Here is a 20,841-nt window from a genome sequence, read left to right on the forward strand (position 1 = left end):
TATTTAAGGTTGGGAAGGACCTTTGAGTCAAACCATTAACCTAGCCTCTACCATGTTCACAAGTAAACCATTTCCCAGAGTGCCACATCCACACACCTTTTGAACATTCCCAGGGATGATGATTCCACCACTTTACTGGGCAGCCTATTCCAATGCCTGACCACATTTTAGTGAAGTAATTTCTCCTAATACTTAATCTAAACCTCTCCTGAGGTCTACTTGAGGCAACTTGAGGCCATTTCTCTTGTCCTGTCACTTGTTACTTGGATGAAGAAGCTGACACCCCCCCCACCCCCCCGCCTAGACCCTTCTTTCAGGGCATTGTAGACAGTGATAAGGTCTCCCCCAGCTTCCTTTTCTGCAAGCTAAACAGCCCCACCTCTCTCAGCTGCTCTTCATATGAGTGACTTTCTAGACCCTTTCCCAGCTCCATTGCTCCTCTCTGAATGTGCTCCAGCTCCTCAGTGTCTTTCCTGGAGGGTCCCAGAACTGAACATAGGATTTGAGGTGCAGCCTCGCTGGCACTGAATACAGGAGAATAATCACTTTACTGCCAGGATGCCTTTGGCTTTCTTGGCTACCTGGGCACACTGCTGGCTCACGTTCAACTGCCTGTTGACCAACATCTCCAGATTCTTTTCCCCCAAGCAGCTTTCCAGCCACTCATCCCCATTGATGGGGATGAGTAGCATTGTATGGGGTTGATGTGACTGAAGTGCAGAACCCAACACTTCACCTTATTGTGTCTTACACAGTTGGCCTTGATTCATCATCAATGCAGCCTGTCCAGATCCCTCTGCAGAGCCTTTCTGCCCTCCAGCAGATCAGCACCTCCACGTGACTTTGTGTCACTGCAAACTGACTGAAGGTGCTCTCAATCCCCTCATCCAGATAATTGATAAAGATATGAAACAGGGCCGACACAAGTACTGAACCCTGGGAAAACTGCGGTAAAATGAAGAGCTCAATGTAGGATAGAGAAGTCCAGTTCAAGTATTCTCTATAAAGCCATTCTGGTAGCATAAGTGCTGCTATTACTGCTGCTTGTGGGACTGGACTTAGTGATCCAGGGAACTTTTATCTTCATAATTTTTATCACTTTCCATGTATTCTCCACGTTTTTTCTAGAATAGCATTGTGAGCCTCAGAACTGGTGATGTTAGTCTTAACCCAAGTTAAGGCAGTCATGAAAAGATGGTGCAGTGATTATTCACACTTCCCTATTTATGTTTGAACATAAAGAATATGAACAGCAGCTGAAGGGTTTTGTGCTGAATTGCAGAGATTGGATGAAGCTTTATGTTGGGCTAGTTCTGTGGCAGTTCAGTTGTGATCTTACAGTATATTCTCAAGGATACACTGTGAAGTTTGATTGTCTTTAAACTTGGCATTGGTTAGTCACACACTATGGCATGGGTGATGGTCACCCTGCTTTTCACACAGGTTACTAATTTTATGGAAGGTGATAGTGAATGTGACTTAAAATCCTTTAGCAGTTATCTCTTAAAGTCTTGCAAGCTAAATAGGGGTGAGCCTGGCAACAGACATTTTTTTATTCACTGCAGTATTGTATTAATGGCTTAACATGATATTACAGAATGGTATTAAGACAACAGAGATGCTGTCTTAGAGTTGTAGGGAAGCTTTTTGCAATTTGCTGAGCAAATAAAACTTTTCATCTTACCATTCCTAAAAAGAGGTGCCTTTGACTTCCCAGTAGAAAAAGGCAACAGAAAAGTGACTTAGTCATAATATAGCAAAGTAAGTAACAACCTTCTGGTTAGTTAATCTGAATAGATTACAGGTAAGAAGTCTTTAGGTTCCTGAGTTATGTTGGTGATTGAAATACAGTTTTAGGACTAGTGCTTTCAAATCGTTCCATTTTCTCTTTCCTTAGGGCAGTAGCAGACAATACTGCTCTAGCAGGAACATTCTCTAAGTCAGCAGGTTTTGAATTGTTTTGAAATGCACACCACTGTCTAATTAAAATGATGTGCAGCAATTTTCTGGACAGGTCTTTGAGGTCTGCTTGTAATTGAAAGAGAAGGATTGTAATTGTAATGGAAAGAGAAGGAGCAAAAAATAAAAGAGAAGGATGAAAATTTTATAACCTTAAGGCAAAAGTAGCAGGTCTTGAAATTATTCTGGTAGCTATTTATCTTCCTGTTCAGATTGAGCTGCACTTTAACAGTAACAGCAAACCTTCAGTCTGTTCTTTGCAAGGGAAGGTTGTTCTGAGAAACTAAGTTGAGTATGTGTTTTCCCAGTTCTGTGGAAATTTCATCTTCCTCAGTAGTTCTCTAGCTGTATTGTAAGAGCTTTGAGATTCAGTTTTGGAGGTGTTCACACTGCTAACATGGTTCCTTTTCACTCACCAGCTTTCCCTTAATATGCATCTCTGTTTATAGTATGTACCCTAGGTAGGCATGTTGTGTACCTGGGTAATTTAGATCCAACACACGTTATTTGGTGTGTTGTGTTATACAGTTGAGTATACCAGGGAGGGAGTAATTCAGAACAGACCCACACACTGAATGGCATGTCTGTTATAAAACCCTGTGGTTATTTGCCTTGACAAATAAGGTTCAGTGCTGTGCTGCTTGGATTCAAGATTGCAGCAGGGTACTGCATGTGCCAGAATGGTTAATGGGGATGGACTTGCAATGCAATTGAGGACTGCAGGGGATGCTTTTGGTGTAATGTCTGTACCACATTCACACAACAGTCATCAACCAACTGATCATGTGCTGAATCAAATTTAGGTCCTGTGGCCTTGCTATTGCTGCAGTATAGTTTGGTGACAAGTATCTCTAATTGGGTAGAGAGCAGAGGAAAAACTCATACCAAGGCAAAAAAATACCCCAATATAATTTTTGAAATCCTGGAATGGAAGCTGTCTTAGAAATGCGGAATGATTCTGGTGGAAAATAAGAATCATGAGAGGTAACTTACATATGGTTGAACTTCCCTTTAAGGGAATGATGGTAGTTAATTACATGTCTTAGCAAGAACAATGCAAGTTAGTAATGGTTCTGTAAGAGATCTTATCTCCAAGTTTTCTGTTCTTTCAATAACAAATCAATGCTTTTGTGTGTCCAGTTGAAATCATTCAGACTATCTGCAGATCTTTTTATTCCTTCCATGTAATTTCTGCCTGTCCTAAGTGTGTAGCTTTTCACCAATACTGATGTTTCATGTTGGAGTTTGTGGAGAAAGCCACCAGAAATTTTCCAGTTCAGACTATGTTGATAAATTAATAATAAAACTTTGAATATTGATCTATCAGGATGTTGTGCTGCTAATCAAAGTTATTGACATGTCTGATGTCATGAAACTAGTGCAGGATGATGATAATGAAAATCTGTGACTAGAGATTACTAATAAGTTCAGGAGCCTAATAACATATCTTTAGATACAGGTCAAAGCAGGGATTTGGGTTTGGGTTCTTCTCTTGGGCTTTATTCTCCATAATCTAGAACTTATGCTTTTAACTGTATTTCAATAAGGCATTTTCTTTGTAAGAAAAGTATTGGGGTTTATAATACAGAGACATGGCTTTTACAGTGACTTTAGCTTATTATTTTATTTGTCCTAGTGAATGATGTTTGAATTTCATTGTTCATTTGTGTTTCACATGAAAACATTTTTGGAGGTGTTTTGCCTTCCCCTTGCTGAACAATTTATTTTTTACCTGCCATGGTAAGATTGATTGCAAAAAGAAATCAAGATTTAAAAAGATTATGCCTTGATTTAGAAAGAAAACGTTTCATCTGAATTTTGTAGTGGTGCCTTCTATTATTCTGCATTCGTAGCTTGTTAGTTATCAGCAGAGGCCTTTTGACCGCCACAGTGTAACAAACAAGGAACTGACCTTTTTACTTTTTTTTACCTTTTTTTTTACCTTTTTTTTTACCTTTTTTTACCTTTTTTTTTTACTTTTTTTTACTTTTTTTTACTTTTTTTTACTTTTTTTTACTTTTTTTTTACTTTTTCTTACTTTTTTTTACTTTTTTTTTACTTTATTTTACTTTATTTTACTTTATTTTACTTTATTTTACTTTATTTTACTTTTTTTTTACTTTATTTTTTATTTTAAAGTGCTGTAAAGACATCACAAAATTTCTTGTTGTGGGAGAACTTCAGATCTATGTAGTTAAGATGGATACATGCATACTCTTAAGTAGATTAATAGAGAATATATAAGGGGAGAATGGAAACTGGTTGTGAGCATGGTACATTTTCTCACATCCTTCTACTATTTTCAGTCTGAAAGCTCTGGTAGAAGGATGCAAGCAGTGGTCATCCAGTGCACCAAATCTTGGGAAGATCCAGAGAACTGCACCTGCTTTCCCAGGATTCACCAGCTTAGCAGAGATGGGTAAAGGAATTCCCTGAACTTGGTACTCTCATCCCCACTTTCATTCACATTTCAATGAGCCTCTTTCCTGACCTTCACATTACAGCAATTACAGTTTTCATTTTGTTTGGTATCTGCTTTTCTTTTATTCTTTGTCAAGTGTTCACTTTCTCCTTCATGATTTTCTGTTTGTTCTCCTCACTGCTTGTGCTTCTCCCTCTGTCAAGCTAACAAGCTTCTGTTAATTCTCCTCTAGCTCCATGCTGGCTCTCAGCTCCTTTCCTGAATAATGATATTTACATGTGCAGCATGCTTACACCTTCACTTACAAGGAGCAATCCTTAAAATTTTTCTACCTTTTGCATCTCACTCACAAACACAAATTTACTCTAGAAGTTACTGAGGTGTAAGTTGCCTTTGAAATGCTGTTATGCAGTTAATCCCAGCTGGATGAATGCTTCACTAATTTCTTTCACCTTGATAGTGTTTCCAGTTACTTCTCTCAGCCTATCTTCTTTGGAAACAATAGACTGTATTTGGGAGTTGATGAATGATGTTTATGAGAACAGTTGCATCTTCTGAGGAGAAGCTTATTTTGAAGTATATTTGTGAAACAATGAAATGTGCCAGTAAAATGTTACATTGACACAAACCCTTATTTTCATTTGCTTTCCAGATGATGAGGACAGCGAATGTTTTAATGGAGAGGGCAAAGTGCACCCTTCACCTGTGCACAATCAGTCATACCTCTGCATCCCATTTCAGAAGAATGAAGAGTGGGATGGCCCTTCTAGTGATGCCAATGAGGAATCCACCCCTGTAAACTCTGCTACAAGTACCCCACAGCTGACACCCACCAACAGCCTCAAACGTAGCAGCTCCCACCACAAGCGATGTGAGGTTGCATTGCTTGGTTGTGGAGCAGTGCTGGCTGCTGCAGGCCTGGGTTTTGACCTGTTAGAAGCAGGGAAATGTCAGCTGCTGATTGAGGAAGAGACAGAGGTGCCCAAGGAAGAGAAGAAGAAACGTGATAGCATTTTTCAGCGAGCTGGACGCCCACGCAGGAGCACTAGTCCCCCTTCCCGGAAGATCTTCAAGAAGGATGATCCCCTGTTGTTGCTAGGCGAGCCATCCACATCCCTCACCCTTCTTTCCCTGTCTTCCATTTCTGAATGTAATTCCACCCGGTCCCTGCTGCGCTCAGACAGTGATGAGATTGTGGTTTATGAGATGCCTGTCAGCCCAGTGACAGTCAAGGCTCCCTTGCCAGCCATTACAAACCCACTGGTCAATGTCCAGATAGAGAGGTTCAAACAAGACCCCAACCAATCCTTGACTCCCACACACGTGACACTCTCTTCCCACACCCAGCAAAGCGGACACAGGCGCACACCTTCTGATGGAGCCATCAAAGGGAGTGGACTGGTTGTCAATGGGTGCCCAACCAGTGGATGCCCTTCCAGCAGCTGTTTAACTGGAGCACTGGGAGCAGGTAGGTTTTCAGCCATCTTCCTTTTCGTCTTCAGAATAAAGATAGAAGCAGTATGATTACTGGTTGGTTATACATTCGTTGAGATGACCAGATTAATTCAGCCCACAAGAATTGCTTGTGGAGGTTATTTTTACACAGATAGTTAACAGAATAATGCAGTAATGGTTTTGGTTCCAGCATCTTCAGATCGCCATAATTGAAGATACAGAGTTTGTAGATTATGAATGGAGGTCTTCTGCTTTGAATATGTTTTTGCACTGTATATACAATAATCTAAGACCTGTAGGAACCACTTAGCAGTGACATCTAACATGTTTTTCCCTCTTCTCTTACACTGTCTGTTTTGGGTAGGTGTGTTAAAAACACCTAGTCCAAGCAGAGATCCCGGTGAGGTCCCTCGCCTGCCAGACCCCAACATTGTTTTTCCTCCAACCCCGAGACGATGGAATGCACAGCAGGATCCCACACTGGAAAGACCCAAGACATTGGAGTTCCTGCCCCGGCCACGTCCTGCAGCCAGTCGGCAGCGGCTTGATCCCTGGTGGTTTGTGTCACCCAGCAATGCCAAGGGTGAATCTTCTGCCAACAGTTCAAGTACTGATACTCCAAGCAATCTGGACTCTTGTTTTGCTAGTAGCAGCAGCACTGTAGAAGAGAGACCTGGACTGCCTGCACTGCTTCCTTTCCAGGTGGGTCCTCCTGCAGAGGAGCGGACACTATTGGACATAGATGCTGAGGGGCAGAGCCAGGACAGCACCATTCCGCTATGCAGAAGTGAACTTAACACACACAAAGCTGCAGCATATGAACTCAAGCAAGAATTCTGGTCTTAATATGAAACCACTGGGGGCAGTGAGCCCCTCTAAATTCAATCCTACTTTTTGCACTGAGAATGCACTTTGAAAACAGATGAGATGGAGGGATGCTACAGAGATCATATGGTGCTGCCTCTGCTGAAGATGTGTTGTCAGCTGCCTGATTTTTGTCTGCATTTGGGTGAAACTTGGCTACTCTGAGCTGCTGACTTTTGCTGTGGGGTTTTTTTGTAGTCTTCCCTGCCCTCTTATTGCAGCTTGAATCTGCAATGAGCTTAAATTATCATATCAAAGTCTTTTGTTACTGACCTTGTAGGATTTGGCACTTGCAGTAAGTATATTGGTATCTATCCTGGTATTAATCAGTATTTTCAAATAATATTCAACTATTACACTACAGCAGACATCAGTGTTTGATGTTTTCCCAAGGAATCCAGAACAGAAACAAATAAATATCTGGAGACTACCTTCTCTGAAATACATTCAGATCATTAGACAGGCCTGGGAATCATCATACCCCCACTGGAAGAGCAGAAGTAGCTATCTTAAGACTTGTTTGTCCTCTTTTGCTCATGTGATAGTGTAAGGTGGAACAGATGGCAGGGGAAGGGCATGGCGTCTCCACCAGTGGAGGTCTTTGAGAGCAGGTGAACCAGACTGTTGGAAACAAGTAGGTGTAGTTGATCCTGGCTTCAGGGTAGGTTGGATGAACTTCAGTGGTCTCTTGAGGTCCCTCTCAGCCCTATTTTTTTTATGACCCTGTGCTTTCAAGATGAAGGCCTATAGCATAGCTGTTTAGCTTGTTACTTTTTTTTTTTCAGACTTTCATTCCATCAGTCTCTTTTTTTCCCCACCCTGTTTCTCAGGCTCATAGTCAAGTTGCCTCAGCTTTGGGAGGGGAGTTAGCAGAAACTTTATTTAACGATGTGTTGGCTTGCAGAAGTAAATTATGTGTTTCCAGATCTTTTTCTTTCTGTTTTTTTCTCCTTTCTTATGCCTTGTAGGAGTGACCCATGAAACCCAAGACTGTTCTTATGCACACTGGTACTTGTTTAAGGCTGTTTTGAAAATGAGGGTTGTTAATAGTTGGATTGTGCGAACAGGAATCGGAACATCTGGATTCTGTTTTATTTTGTCACTGACTCACTGTGTGACCCTGGGCAAATAATGTAACCTCTGTGCCTGAATTTCCCCATCTGTAAATAATAGGAATAATACCTACCTCACAAGGGGAGGGGTTGGGACATATATTATAGGTATAAACTCCTTTGAGATCTTTGAGTGAAAGGCACTACAGATATGTAGAACTTTATTCTTGTTCAAATATTTAAAACACTCCTAGATCTGGAGCAAGAACAGACCCCTGTCTGGAAGGAGGAAGTCACACAGATAGGGTGTGCCTATGCTCAGAGTTTTCTGTACAAAGACTTCAAGCGTGTCTGTGCCACTGCAGGTATGTCTTACTGGCTGTAATGAGAGCTTCAATCTTCCCCAAATTTGGCATTATATATAAGGGATGTGGCCTTTATATGAGTGTAATAGGGTAGTCTGCTTTATTGCAGGGTACAGCATGTCTGTTCACTGTTTTTGTACAGATCAGTGCTTGTTTTGCAAATCTGCTGATTTGGTTTGGTTGCAAATAATTGTTTGACAGTGCTGCCAGTGCAGTGCTGCCAGTGCAGTGCTGCCAGTGCAGTGCTCAGCCTGTTGGGGCAGTCCAGTCCTTACAGGTTGTTCTGTCACAGTCCTGCTGTGAAGGCAGTAGAGCTGAATACTTCCTGCTGCTGTCAGCACAGTGAACCTGTGTGTTTAGATGTTTGTAACCTCATTTTAAAAACCAGCATGTGTGGGGAAGAGAACTGTATGTGAGGCTTTTTAGTTCTGTGTGAGGACTGAAACCGCCATGTTCCCATTAGTCAAGTGCCCTATTTTTTTCAAGCAATTACAGTTTGTTTTGTTTTGAAAGGTCACATATTTCTTGTTTCTAATATTCCATGGAAAATGCTTAATGGCAGAATTACTTTCTGCTGTCCTCCCTGTTAAATGCTCCAGAGCTAGCCTTAATGGTGCTACACTAGATATTGAAGCTGGTTTAGACAAGGTATTATAAGGCAAGGTGGGATTCAGATACTTAAAGAAAACTTACATTTCTTACTCTTTTGTTAAATTTAGACCTTTAGCATTATTGATTTCTTAAACATCCTTTTGCTTTTCATTCCTGAAAACTAAATTTGTGATCCAGACACTAGCAAAAAGACAAAATTCATGCAACGGATTGCTAATTTTGATTGTGCTATAAATCAGCCTTAAGGTAATCTGATTAAGAGGCTGTGTCAGAGGGATTTAAAAGAAGGACATTAAAATAATCTATTTTTTATAGTCTTCCTTATAATTTTTAAAAGTCTGGAACAAAACTGAATCAGCTGTTCTGAAATGTAATGTTTTCTATCCGAAAGGTATCATTATAAATGTCATAGGGAGTATCGTCTGCTCTGCAAAGGCATCACCTGAAATAGCTCCATTTGAACAAAAATATTTAAAATCCATTTATTTGCATGAAATGGGGGGCCACCTTTCTAGGTCACCTGACACAACTCAGCCTGCTAAACTTTCTAATAGCTGGCCAGTTGATTTCACCACATGAACTTCTAAGGTTTCTGTCAAGTTCCCAGGAAAGACAAACATAAAGGCAAGTTGTTCTGTCACCTTTTTTTTTAAGTTGAGGATGAAGACTTAAACCCCTCCTTGATCCTCCCCCTTTTATATAATCACTTGGTGAAGGTGCTATGTAGCTGAACTTCGAGAAGTGTTTTGCTTCAAAGAGTATCTTCGCTAATACCAAGTGGACGTGGCTACATCAAATAACTTGGTAGAACAGATGACAAGAGTCAAGGATCCAGGTCAGGGTTACCAAACTAGATACTGTTACTACAAAGCTGCCAGACAGACTAGTTAGAAGCATATTGGTTGGTATGTGTTTGATTCGTGGTTTTTCTTTGAGTTTTTCTTTAACCTTTCTTAGATGCAATTATCTTCATTAAATCATAAATAGCATGTGAATTAACCTGAAGCAGTCTTTGAGCATCCATCCATAACTGTCTTCCAGTGGCCAACCTGAGGTATCAGGCAAGAGGAGTTAGTTGTGGGAACAAGGCTCCTGACTTCAGTAGTGGTGGTGTATTCTCTGGCAGGCAGAGAGGGGGTTCTCAAGACAAAGAGTTGTCAGGTATTTTACCTTATGCACTCCAAAAGCTTTTGCAGCCAGTGTCCTGAGGCCCAGAGGCTGTGTGCATATTTCATCTAGGTCAAGACCTCTCTCCATATCCATCTGTCCCATCCTGTCTTGAATTCTCTGCTTTCTTAATCTGTTGAGGTTTTCCTTCCCAATTGTGGGAGCTGAGGTTCTCTAAATCTCCAAAGGAGTGGCCGACTATAGTCCACTAGACAGTTAGAAGGTATGGGCCTGTCAGCTCAGAAATCTTTTTTTTCCTACTGGTTTCCAGTATTCCCATTTGTCTGGGAAACAACAATGTCAGAATATTGGTCATTGACCTGCTTTTCTAGTAGTATTCTTGAGGAAGATGGTGAAAATCTTACTTTAAAAAAATTCTAATAAATGTATTGTTTTCTAAATGTCTGAATAAGTTGCACTTTTATTTTGTCTGAGAAAATGAGAAAAAGATCATGTGCAAGTCATTGAGCAGTCTAAAACAATGACAGAAGAATGGAGAAAAATGTGTTTGAATACAGGCCTTACAAAGAGGAAGTGGCAGTTTTTTAACTGATAGTAATAATGAGATTGTAGTGGAGAGAAATGTTTGTGGTTTAGAAATATATTTGTATTTTTGTTTAGTCAGCTGGCAGTGAGTATCGCTTATTTATGTAATTGATGTGCTGATTTAGGAAATAGAAGTTTGTCAGCCCTTCAAAGTATGCTGTCCTTGTAGCCTGTTTAGTTTTCCTGTAATGTTGGGGGGAAGGCACAGACATAGCAACCAGTGCAAAAAGTGACAAATGTTTTGATAAATTTCTACTGGTTCCATAGAAATTGAGTGTGGGACAAGTAGAGAGAAGAAAGCTTTTGTATCAAAACTAAGGTGATTAAATAGTTACAGATTCTTTTTGAATACTCTTGCTTCTTACAGACTGCAAAGTGGTCTGTTTAACCAGCAAATAGGTCTTAATCTCCTCTCAATCATTTCAGAGGTGCAAATGTAACTTTTTATACATATTTTCTCTCCAGTTTATTATTGCAATGGGTTGATACTCAGTATGAGGCAGGGAACCTTGGTGAAAATACTCCTTTTGTAATAACTTTTTAACAAAATGAGTATTTTAAAAGTGAATTTTTTGTTATTGATGAGGAAAGACCTATTCTGGTTTGGCATGGTTTTATGATGAATTATTTTTCTGTACCTCTAGGAATGGGAGTAGTTGCCTTCCTCTTCATAGCATGCTGTTATCTTAAAGACATTGTGGACAATACTGCGTAGAGATGTTGCTTCGATATGTCACAAAACAGGATACCTCTCATTCTGTTGAAGGTGAGGCAGTAATGGTTGAGTAAAGAAAGGTCTTTGCCTTTGGAATGTTTTGTTAAATAAAACATGACAGGAAACCTCCGACCTTGAGTCGCCTTTCTATCTTGAGGTTAATTTTTATTTGAAACCTAATTCATCTCTGTGGGATGAATATGGGACCTGGAGTCTCATTGGATGTATGGAACCAAATCTATTCCTATGTCCCAAAATTCTATGATAGCCTGTTATTTTTGCAAGTAATTTTAAGCTAATGTATATAGGTTTGTTTCTTTTTGGGTTTTTTTTAAATGCTTCTTGGAAAACATGCTTATTGCTTTCTAACCTTTTCCATGTATTTTGGAGATACTCTCAAGAACTTTTACCAACTCTCGTGAATAAGAAGGGTCATATCTTGCAGAGTGATTTAAATCCTCCTTTTGGCTTTGTGGTTTTTGTTTGGGTTTTTTTATATGAAACAAGAGCATTTACGTTTGGAGAGATTTCTGATCCTTATCCTGTCACTGAATAAGTTTCTTAGCTTCCATGTTTAGAACTCATTTAAGATTACAATTTGGGTAAAGCTGGACATTAAAAGTGAGGAGATAGACGTGTTAAAACATATTTGCAAACAATCAATAAATACAGCAAATACAAGAACCAAAATATACTCTCACCGTCATAGAGTGTAATGTTTTGACTTCATGAATCTTTGGTTGATGATATAATTAAGGTATCTATAGGTAAGAATGCCTTCTTATGTTTTTTCCTAAGTTTACTATTTTTGTACTAGAATACAGTGGTTTGCACAACCATCTAATATGGTAGCTGGCCAGACAAGAAGGATCTTAAACCAAATTTTGTTTTCTTTTCCCTCTTACTTTCAATCCAGTTTTTGGTTTAAATTTTACTTTTTCTCTTTTTTGGTGTGAAACAAACAATACAGTCTTAAGAAGAACTTATTGTTAATAACCTCACTTTCACAGTTTCATGAGAAATTATGGAAATTAATCTTTGGCTTATTCTGGTGCTCCCTCTATTGAACGCAATAGTAGAAAATCATGCTGCAGTTAAAATGTGCATTTGCTTTTGGTTTTTCCCATGCTTGGCTTTTTTAAAGAGTTTTGTCACTGGTCAGAGGTGAATACAACTTCTGAAATTACCTTCATCAACTTTATTTTTTTATATTGGAAGTAGTCACTCCCAGACTAAGAGCTGTGTGCGTGATTAACAAGTAACTTGCCACTGGTTATTGGGTCTGATGTAGCTACTGGAATTATTATTGTTCCTTTCTAACAAGGACCTCCCATTTTTTGCAACTGGAAAGTCTTCATCAACATTTGTATACAAGAAATACATTTTAGTTCTTTTTGTACAGAAGTCAAAAAAACTTCCTTTTTCTGATCAGGAACATTATTTTCCTACTGAAAATGGCTTCTTGAGCTTTGTGGTTTTGTTTGTTAGTTTTCTGTTTGGGGATATTGTTTATTTTAGGTTTGGTTTTTAAGCCTCTCAAATACATTATATATATATATGTGTGTGTGTGTGTGTGTGTGTGTGTGTGTGTTAGGTGCATCCTGTATGCCAAGGTGCCTTCCATCTCACATGTCTCTTTGCTGGGGCTTGAGGTTGGTTTTTTGGAGGGACCTCCTAATTGTAGCTTTCAGTACTGTGTTTTCTGACATGAGGCCAAATACCATCACAGGAAATATTTTGTGTCCTCCCATTTACACCCCTGTGTTGAACCGTGTGCTATCACTGCCTCTCCCTATTTCTCCATTAGGGTTTCGGCCCCATCCCATCTTTGTTGGTTATTTATTCTTGTTGCCATACTAACAAGTGTAAGGCAGAAAACCATACACATTTCATTTTGTGCTTTGACTTAAAAGATTTCCAAGCTAAAAGCATAAGATACAACTGGGTGAAGTGGAAGTGGAGGTTGGCAGGAAATAAGACAGTGAAATTATCCTTCTTAATCTAAGTCAGAGGACAGAGGGATATTAGCTACTTGGTAAACTGTTAGCATCATAGGTAAACTGGGTCATAAAGAAGAATTTGAGGAATGTACAGTTACTTAATTTGACAGAATGGTTTGGGTTGGAAGGGACCTTAAAGGTCATCTAGTTCCAGTCCCCCTGCTATGGGCAGGGACACTTTCCACTAATTCAGGTTAATCAAAGCCCCATCCAGCTTATCCAGTTTCTGGTTGGTTTGTTTTGTTTTACCCTGGACTACCTCATTTGTAGAGATAGAATGGGCAGAAAGTCTAAGTTTTGGTAAGAATTGCTTTAAACATACAGTTAAAGTTGGAATGAGATGGGAAGGCAGAGGCAAACTTGTATGTGGCTCTTTGACATGCAAATACCTGATGGAAAAGTAACACCAGCTATTCAGTTTATGAAGTTAAGATTATACTTGCTTTAGATATTTATGTCTCCAAAATAAACAGGAAATGACAAAGTGGGGCAATTTTCTCAACGTTTTCTAACCCATGGAAGAGTTGATTGTCCAGAGACATAAAGGTGGAGATTTCATATTGGTGACTACTGCATTTAAAAATGATAGTCTCTTTTTTCCAAACTTTTTTTTTTTTTTTTATAATCTCATGTGCTCTTAAAGTGGAGCTGTACATGATCCTGATGTTTTTCCTGTATTTGCAGTACTGTTTTCTTAGTGTATCAGCTCCTAATACAGTCCTTACTGTATCTGAATGCTAATAATGTGCAGGCAGCCCAATAGCATTAATATTAAGGAACACATTTTTAGTGTGCAGTATAGTGGATTTATTAACCCAGCTTCAAATGGGCTACTGTCTGTAGCTGATGGATCAGATGGATGCACAGCTAGAAAAAGGGGGCTTAGAACAAACCTGCAGGAGCAATGCTAAAGTTGTATTTGCTTAAAATAAGCAATTTGAAAAATAATCACAGAGGGAGGCAGGGGGAAGGCCCTTCATTAATCAGAAATAGATCTATAAGATCTTGTCCATACTCAAATTCTGGTTGCCGGGATAGCTAGTGAGAATGTACATTGTGTTCAATGTGGCTGAAACCTCAACATTAAGACAAGAAAAATTAATTTTATATATGCTATTTCAGACTGATTAACACTGTCTCCCATTCTACCTTGACTGTTTCAATTCAGCATTTTCTCAAGAACAGATGTTGTGGCTGGATAAAGCTGGACTCCTTGTCTTGGAGAGGCATATAGGTCTGAGAGAAGAAACATTGCTCTTGATCTTCATCTTTTGTGTCTTGTAATCTTAGCTGGAGAGGTTATAATGGCACAGGAAGAAATGCTGGTTTTTTTTCCAAGCTTCATTGATAAGAATGCTCCTAGCAGCAATTGAATTACAGAACAAACCTGGCCTCTGATTATTGTTTGACATAGCTCAGTTCCACACTGAGTTTCTTGAGTCTAACTATATGGAGGTGAACAGAGGTTCTTCCTTGGAATTTGTGAATGTGGCCAATTCTCAGCTTGGGTAATTTGTTTTCTCCTAGGCCCAGTCAATGTCACAAAATCATTTGTCACCCTCAACTGGTTGTGCAGATACTCATAGTAGGCTTGTTCTGTCTTGCATGCTTTAGTGAGCAGTTCTTACAGTGTCAACAGGGTTAGCATTTGTATCTGAGCAGAGTAGCTAATATCTCTGAGCTGACTTTTTAACACTGCATCTCAAGCAGTTGTTACTCCATCAGTTCTGCCATTGCTCTATTTTCAAGGTTATCTTGACAACTATATTATCCAGGTACCCTAGACTGTAAAGAATATAGCCACAGGAAAAGTAAAAAAGAAAGCATACTTAGGAGTGTTTGCCAGTTGAACTGCTTGAATTTGGCCAGTGATCTTGGCAGAGAGTAGGATCGATTCTTTTGCAACATAGATCTCTTTGGGGGATGGCTAGGTTTGAACTGCAGAATTTACCTAGATCCACCTAAAGTCCATAGGCACCAGTTCCCATCACATTTGGCAGTTATAAGAAGATACCACATAAACCTACGAGCATTTAGTAATAAAAGTTTGTATTAAGGGTAATTACCTTTCAAGTTAAAAGGGAAGAGGCCTCAATTCAGAAAGCTCTTCATCAAATACTTAAACATCATTGAAGTCAGTGGAATGTATTTGTGGGTCAAAATGCACAAGACCCCAGTTGAGCAAAACTCTTTTACTCTGAAATGAGGGATTGTCGTCTAGAGACTGATGGTGAAGGACCAGGTTCTTACCTTGATTGTCAGAGTAAGGAGTCAGTTAAGCTGAGGAAAATGTTCCTCAACAAGTCCCTGGGTAAATGCTGGTTTGATTGCTGACTCTTGTGGCCTTTCCATGGCTGCACATGCCATGCCTATTACTGCTACTTCTAACCATAAGCAGGGTAAGCTTTGCAAATGTTTTCTGACCTGGGGTGAAAGAGCGACAACCTTCTGCATTAGCAGATTGCTAGCTGTAAAGGGACAGTAAGTGGTGACTGGAGGCTGTGTGTACATATGGCAGTTTAACCTGAGGCCTATTCTCAAGTGTTTCTTCTCAATTTACAAATGCATCCCTCCAGGCTGGTGGACAGACCTGACAAGTTCAGCAGTGATCAATATCCACCACTTTTACTAGAGTTCCAGGATTCTTGTCTGTCAGCTGTTGGCACAGCACATTGTGCTGCTATATTTGATTTCTTTGTCATAAATTCAGGACAGACTGGAAATATGAGATATTTTGCCTGACTTAAGTTGAGGGGCTTATATGGAGTGAGCAGGCAACAGTGGTGGAAAAATCAGGGAAAATACCTGTGCTTTTAACAATGTCTGTTCTGTGGCTTTGAAAGTCCAAGAATTTCTCAGCCGGAGAATGTATTTCCTCCTTCTTTTTATAAGCTACTTCTTTCTTTTGCCTTATTAATTGTGGATTTGCTCCTGCTACTATTTCAAACCAGATGCAAAAATCGGTGACCTGACTTTCCTAGGTACAATGTTGTAAATCTGAATAACCAGGTGAGTAGATTTCTGTAGTGTAAGATCATGCCCCCATGTCTGATCCTTTGAGAAGTGGGATAGTTCCTGCTTGTGTTGAAATCACTGTGTGGAGGGTGTTGGGTACTTCATAAGGAACTCCAAACTCTGTAGGGCTGGGATTCATCTTACAGCTCAAGTATTTCAGTCTGGTTTTGGAGACCTCTGTATCAGTCTTCTCTTCTGTTTATGGTGTTCGAAAGTCTGTTGCTATGGAAGTAGCACCTGAAGGTATGTTTTGCCCGAAGAACCTGCATTGAAGCAGTTACATTACCAAATGGCAATGAACCCCAGAATTGAGTAAAAAAACAGAGGCCACCAAGTTTTTCTTGTTTGTGTGATGAAATGTAGTCAAATTAAGTGATTTGTTGGAGCCTTCCTTTAACTTCTGTACAGCAGTAAGCTTAGAGGAAAAGAAGATTGCATTATTTTTTAAAAAGCTTTATTTGTGACCTGGACTTGTTGCCTCTGACCCTCTTGGGCTTAAATAGTTAAATTATATTAATGTCCAGTTTGTTTCACTGTAGGTAACACATCAACTGAATACTCTTGTGCATAATCTACTGTATCTTTCCTCTGTTCTGTGTCAATGTATTATGTGTATTTGGATTACAGTTCTTTTTGTATTAAATTATTTTATGTTATAGAACAATATTTAAGTGAAGCAAAGAGCTAATGGAAGTTGTTGATGTTTTGGGATCTCTTTGCTCTTTGCTCTTTTTTTGGATGTACTGTAAATTGTAAACCAAGGATGCCAAGCAGGCTTGGTTCAATGGCTAAAATTATTGTATTACAGTGTAATGCTGATCTAGGCCTTGTCTCAACACTAGAGCACACAGACTTGAATAAAACTGTTACAAAAGTGATTGTCTGTAGGCCTTGAGTTCTTGGGTTTGTGCTCCAAGTAATTTCAAGCAGATATTTAGAATAACAGTGGCATTACCTTGTTCTGAGGATTTCAGATTTTTTCCCAGTACAAGAAGTTGTTTATTTTTACTTACTAGGTAACTCAGTCCTGAGCAGCTATTCCAGCTCTGGGTTCTCCATAGGGCTTTTGAAATGTTTTTGCGAAAACTCAGGTCTTGGCACACAGTATCTGTCTGCTAAGCCCTTTCTGGCTTTTCTCTGAACCAAGGAATTAATTGCATAGCATTTTTATTAAGGCTAATATTTCTGTTCTGTTAGCTTGAGGTTTTTCTACTCTTTATTTAGTATCCCAGCTGGAATATGAATCTAAATGCCTGGATGTGGAGCTTATGCAGTAACATGTTTTGTGCATGGAGACATTTAACAGATGGTTTAGATTCACTTGTGATGCTGTGCCTTTGTCCCTGCCACATCATTCAGTGAGACACAGTACCATGAACAAGGATCTTTCCAAGCTGTTTTCATCTGCTGTCAGCATGAAAGCCAGAACAAAATGGTTTTGACTCCTAGGTCATGTATTTGAATCCTAGGTTATACTTTTGCTCTTCTCTGCCACAAAGCCATTGCTTCACATTTTTCTGCTTTAAGAAATGTAGCTGTACTGATGAAGGACAATGCACTACAAGAGCTCATATTTCATTATTTCCTTTGAAAAAAGATTTTTTTCTAATGCAGGTACATGCAAGAAATTCTTCACCCTTCCACCAGATATGGAGACTGAACAATGCATAGGTAGGCAACCTTCAGGTATATATTCCATTCAAAGCATTGTAGTGCTCTGTTCTGTGATAAACTAGGAGGAAAGTGAACAGGCAGTAAATTAAATTTGTTAGAAATAATAGCATGCAAGATGAATTGCTTTTTCACTTGTTTTAACAAAAAGTATCTTACAGTGTTTTGTTTTTCAAACTATTTTTTCACTCCTCCCCAAATCTGGGCTGTCTCAAACTAAAACAAATATTTCTACCTCCTGCAATGTTCTGTAAAATTGCATTTTGTCCTAAAAGAATCAGATTTTCTAACTGAATTTACTCACCTGTCACAATGACAAGGTTACGCTAATATTTAAGCTGACCTCATCAGCAACAGAAATCTACATGCATCATGGCAGATTGATTTCTGCCAGCAGCTGCAGCCTATGCAGAACATGGCAGAAGCACAAATAATTGGGACAGAAGAGGAAAATAAAATAGCAGTTTTCTAAGGAGGGGAACTTCTAGCAGAGAAGGAGCATCTTAAATGAAAACTGGCAGAGTCTGCATGGATGCAGAACAAACAGATGCTTTAGGCTGAGCAACTTTAGTTTTTCATTGCTTGATGTGTAGGCAAGAGTTGGGTGTACAAATTCTACAGTGACACTGCAAATCATATGTGGCCTTTAGATGTGAATGTGCTTAGGTGAGGAAATCACCATGTATTATGTTATATTCAGATGGCACATGCTGAAACAGTAAATGTAAGCAGTGCTCTGAAAGTCCATGGCATACCTTAATAAAACTTCTAGTAGACTTCCAAGGCTATGCAGATTAAGGGAGAAGAGGGCAGGCTTTCCTCTATCATGCAGCTCATATAACTTGATTGATTAATTAATCTTCTGTTTCTAGTGAAATGTTGACATTTTTGGCCCTTCTGACATGGAAGGAAAGGGAGAAGATGTCCTACTAAAGCTAGGCTTAACAAGCTTAATTAAATGTAACTAAATGTAATTAAATGTAATTAAATGAAAAGTTTGTAGGCATATTGCTATCAGGCTCAAACAGACCCAGCTTTTGAAAAAAAATCTGGAGTGAGCATGACAATTACATCAGAGTATCTTAAAAAGAACTAACAAGCTTTGTCTTCATGCTTGGGCACAGTGGACACTGCAGTTCGCTTTGGCAGGGAAAGGAAATAATTGTAACTAAGGATGAACAAAGCTCAGGTGTTTTCAAGTAGACTTCAACATGCTTTGTGCCTCTTTGCTGCTTCATCTGAAATCTTATTAAATGGCATGTGATTTACTTGCTGTTAAGTCCTCATTAATTTAACAATGAACAGATCTGAGTGGAATGAAAAGAGGCAGGATCAACTGCACTCCAACACAAAGTAGAACAGAACCATAATCGCTTTACTAAATATAACCAAAGTCTGTACACTTCATGCCTGCAAAATTTGCTCTGAAATGTATTCTTTTCTCCCCAAATCATACTCCAGTATCTTAACTTTATAACAAACCACAGGTTTTGAATTTTTTTTTAAAAAGCCTGAATGGGGTTACCTGTCACAGGTTGCAGCCAGTATTAAAAGAACCAGCTCTCGTGGGATATGAACGTCTTACACCATCCTGTTCTCCAGTGGGGCCCTGAGACAGTAGTTGGAGAGCTGCTCATTGTACAAAGAGCTTACTATTTCTGCAGCAGTCTGGCATTTTTGCTTTTGGTGATCTTCCTGCAATTGCATCTGGCTATTTACTTTTGCTACAGGTACCCCCAGATCTTGCAGGCCTTAGCTGAAGGTAAGAGAATCTTCTAAGCTGGTGCATTCTAATTCTTCTTGACAATGATTGTGACTGGAACTGCTCTGTACGGGGAGATGAACTGGAGCAAAGGGTGACAGTAGGGCAGTGGCCTCATGGATACAGTCCCAGAATACCTGAGCAAGGTGAGCAGGTCAAGTGATAGTAACTGGGGCCAGTCACAGTCCAGTGACCATCAGGCAAGTCTGTAGGGATAAGACAGGTCCAAGGTCAAGCTAGGAAGGCAGAATGGGGCCTGGGTGAGCAAGGTACTGGGCAAGTGTAACCTTGCCCAGTAAGTGTAACATAATCATAATTTAGCCCAGGCAAGGATTATGGGCAAGAAAATGTTGCTACTTGGTGAAGGGCAGAAGCTGTGATGAGGTTTCTCATAGCTCTTGTCCCAGCCACAGCCACACAGCTGTATATGAGCTGACCATGAGTCCAAGCAGCCAAACTGTAGAAGGGGCTGTTGATACAGAGGCTGTTGGATACTCAGTGGGGCAGACACCTATTCAATGGCATAATCCATTAAAGTCTGTTATTATCTTTTTCTAGTTCTTCAGTTCAGCATTGTAACCAAAGTGTAGTTAGAGAATGAGAGGAGGGCCCAGAAGATTTCACCACTACTAGGGATTTCAGAACCTCAGCTTTTGCTGAGTCTGGTGGAAGAAGCAGCTCCTCAGTGCTTTGTATCTTCAGTACAAAAAGCTGAGATTCTCTGCTGGCCTTCTCCTCCTCCATGCAATTTTCTGTATAAATCTAATCTTCTTTTCTGCAATCACATAGCTTTCTCTGGGGCAATCTGTCATAACCATGTTTGCCAACTGGTTTCTCACCTGCATTCAATTCTGACATTAGGACCACACTTCTTGCATCCACATGTCATCTCTTCAGGGTAAGCCTGAATTATTTTTCCATTCACATGTATTGGTTATTACAAATTACATGCATGATAGGACAGACACTTTTTTCTAACCAGTTACACACATACCTTTCAGCAGTACTATTTCAAGCAATGTCCATCACTGTCCCCCTGCCTAAAGACATGGATAGGGAACCAATATTATCAGATCTTAATTCTGAAATGACATCACAGCCATTTAAACTTTAGGGTTCCTCAGTTTAGCTATCAGAAAAACAGATGTCTGAGTCTCAATCACAAATTCTTTTCCATCCAACTAAAGATGGAACAGATTTTTCAAAAATTGCTGTTGGACAGTACACAGCTGAAAA

At 39.5% G+C, this 20,841-nt stretch overlaps 1 protein-coding gene across 1 annotated transcript in view; it reads left to right on the top strand.

Moving 5' to 3' along the window:
- The window catches only part of MAP3K9 (mitogen-activated protein kinase kinase kinase 9), a 61,942-nt gene extending 44,892 nt beyond the window's left edge, over positions 1-17,050 (top strand). The window contains exons 9-12 of the mRNA XM_005522608.3: positions 4,266-4,378; positions 5,034-5,849; positions 6,201-6,995; positions 11,087-17,050. Coding sequence (XP_005522665.1) covers positions 4,266-4,378; positions 5,034-5,849; positions 6,201-6,682 — 1,411 coding nt within the window. The 3' untranslated portion in view covers positions 6,683-6,995; positions 11,087-17,050. The remainder of the gene's footprint in view (positions 1-4,265; positions 4,379-5,033; positions 5,850-6,200; positions 6,996-11,086) is intronic.
- Positions 17,051-20,841: the final 3,791 nt, after the last annotated feature.

Source organism: Pseudopodoces humilis, chromosome 7 (assembly GCF_049639895.1).
Source record: "Pseudopodoces humilis isolate 2021_Gansu_Grassland_sample_001 chromosome 7, ASM4963989v1, whole genome shotgun sequence".
Lineage (NCBI taxonomy): Eukaryota > Metazoa > Chordata > Aves > Passeriformes > Paridae > Pseudopodoces > Pseudopodoces humilis.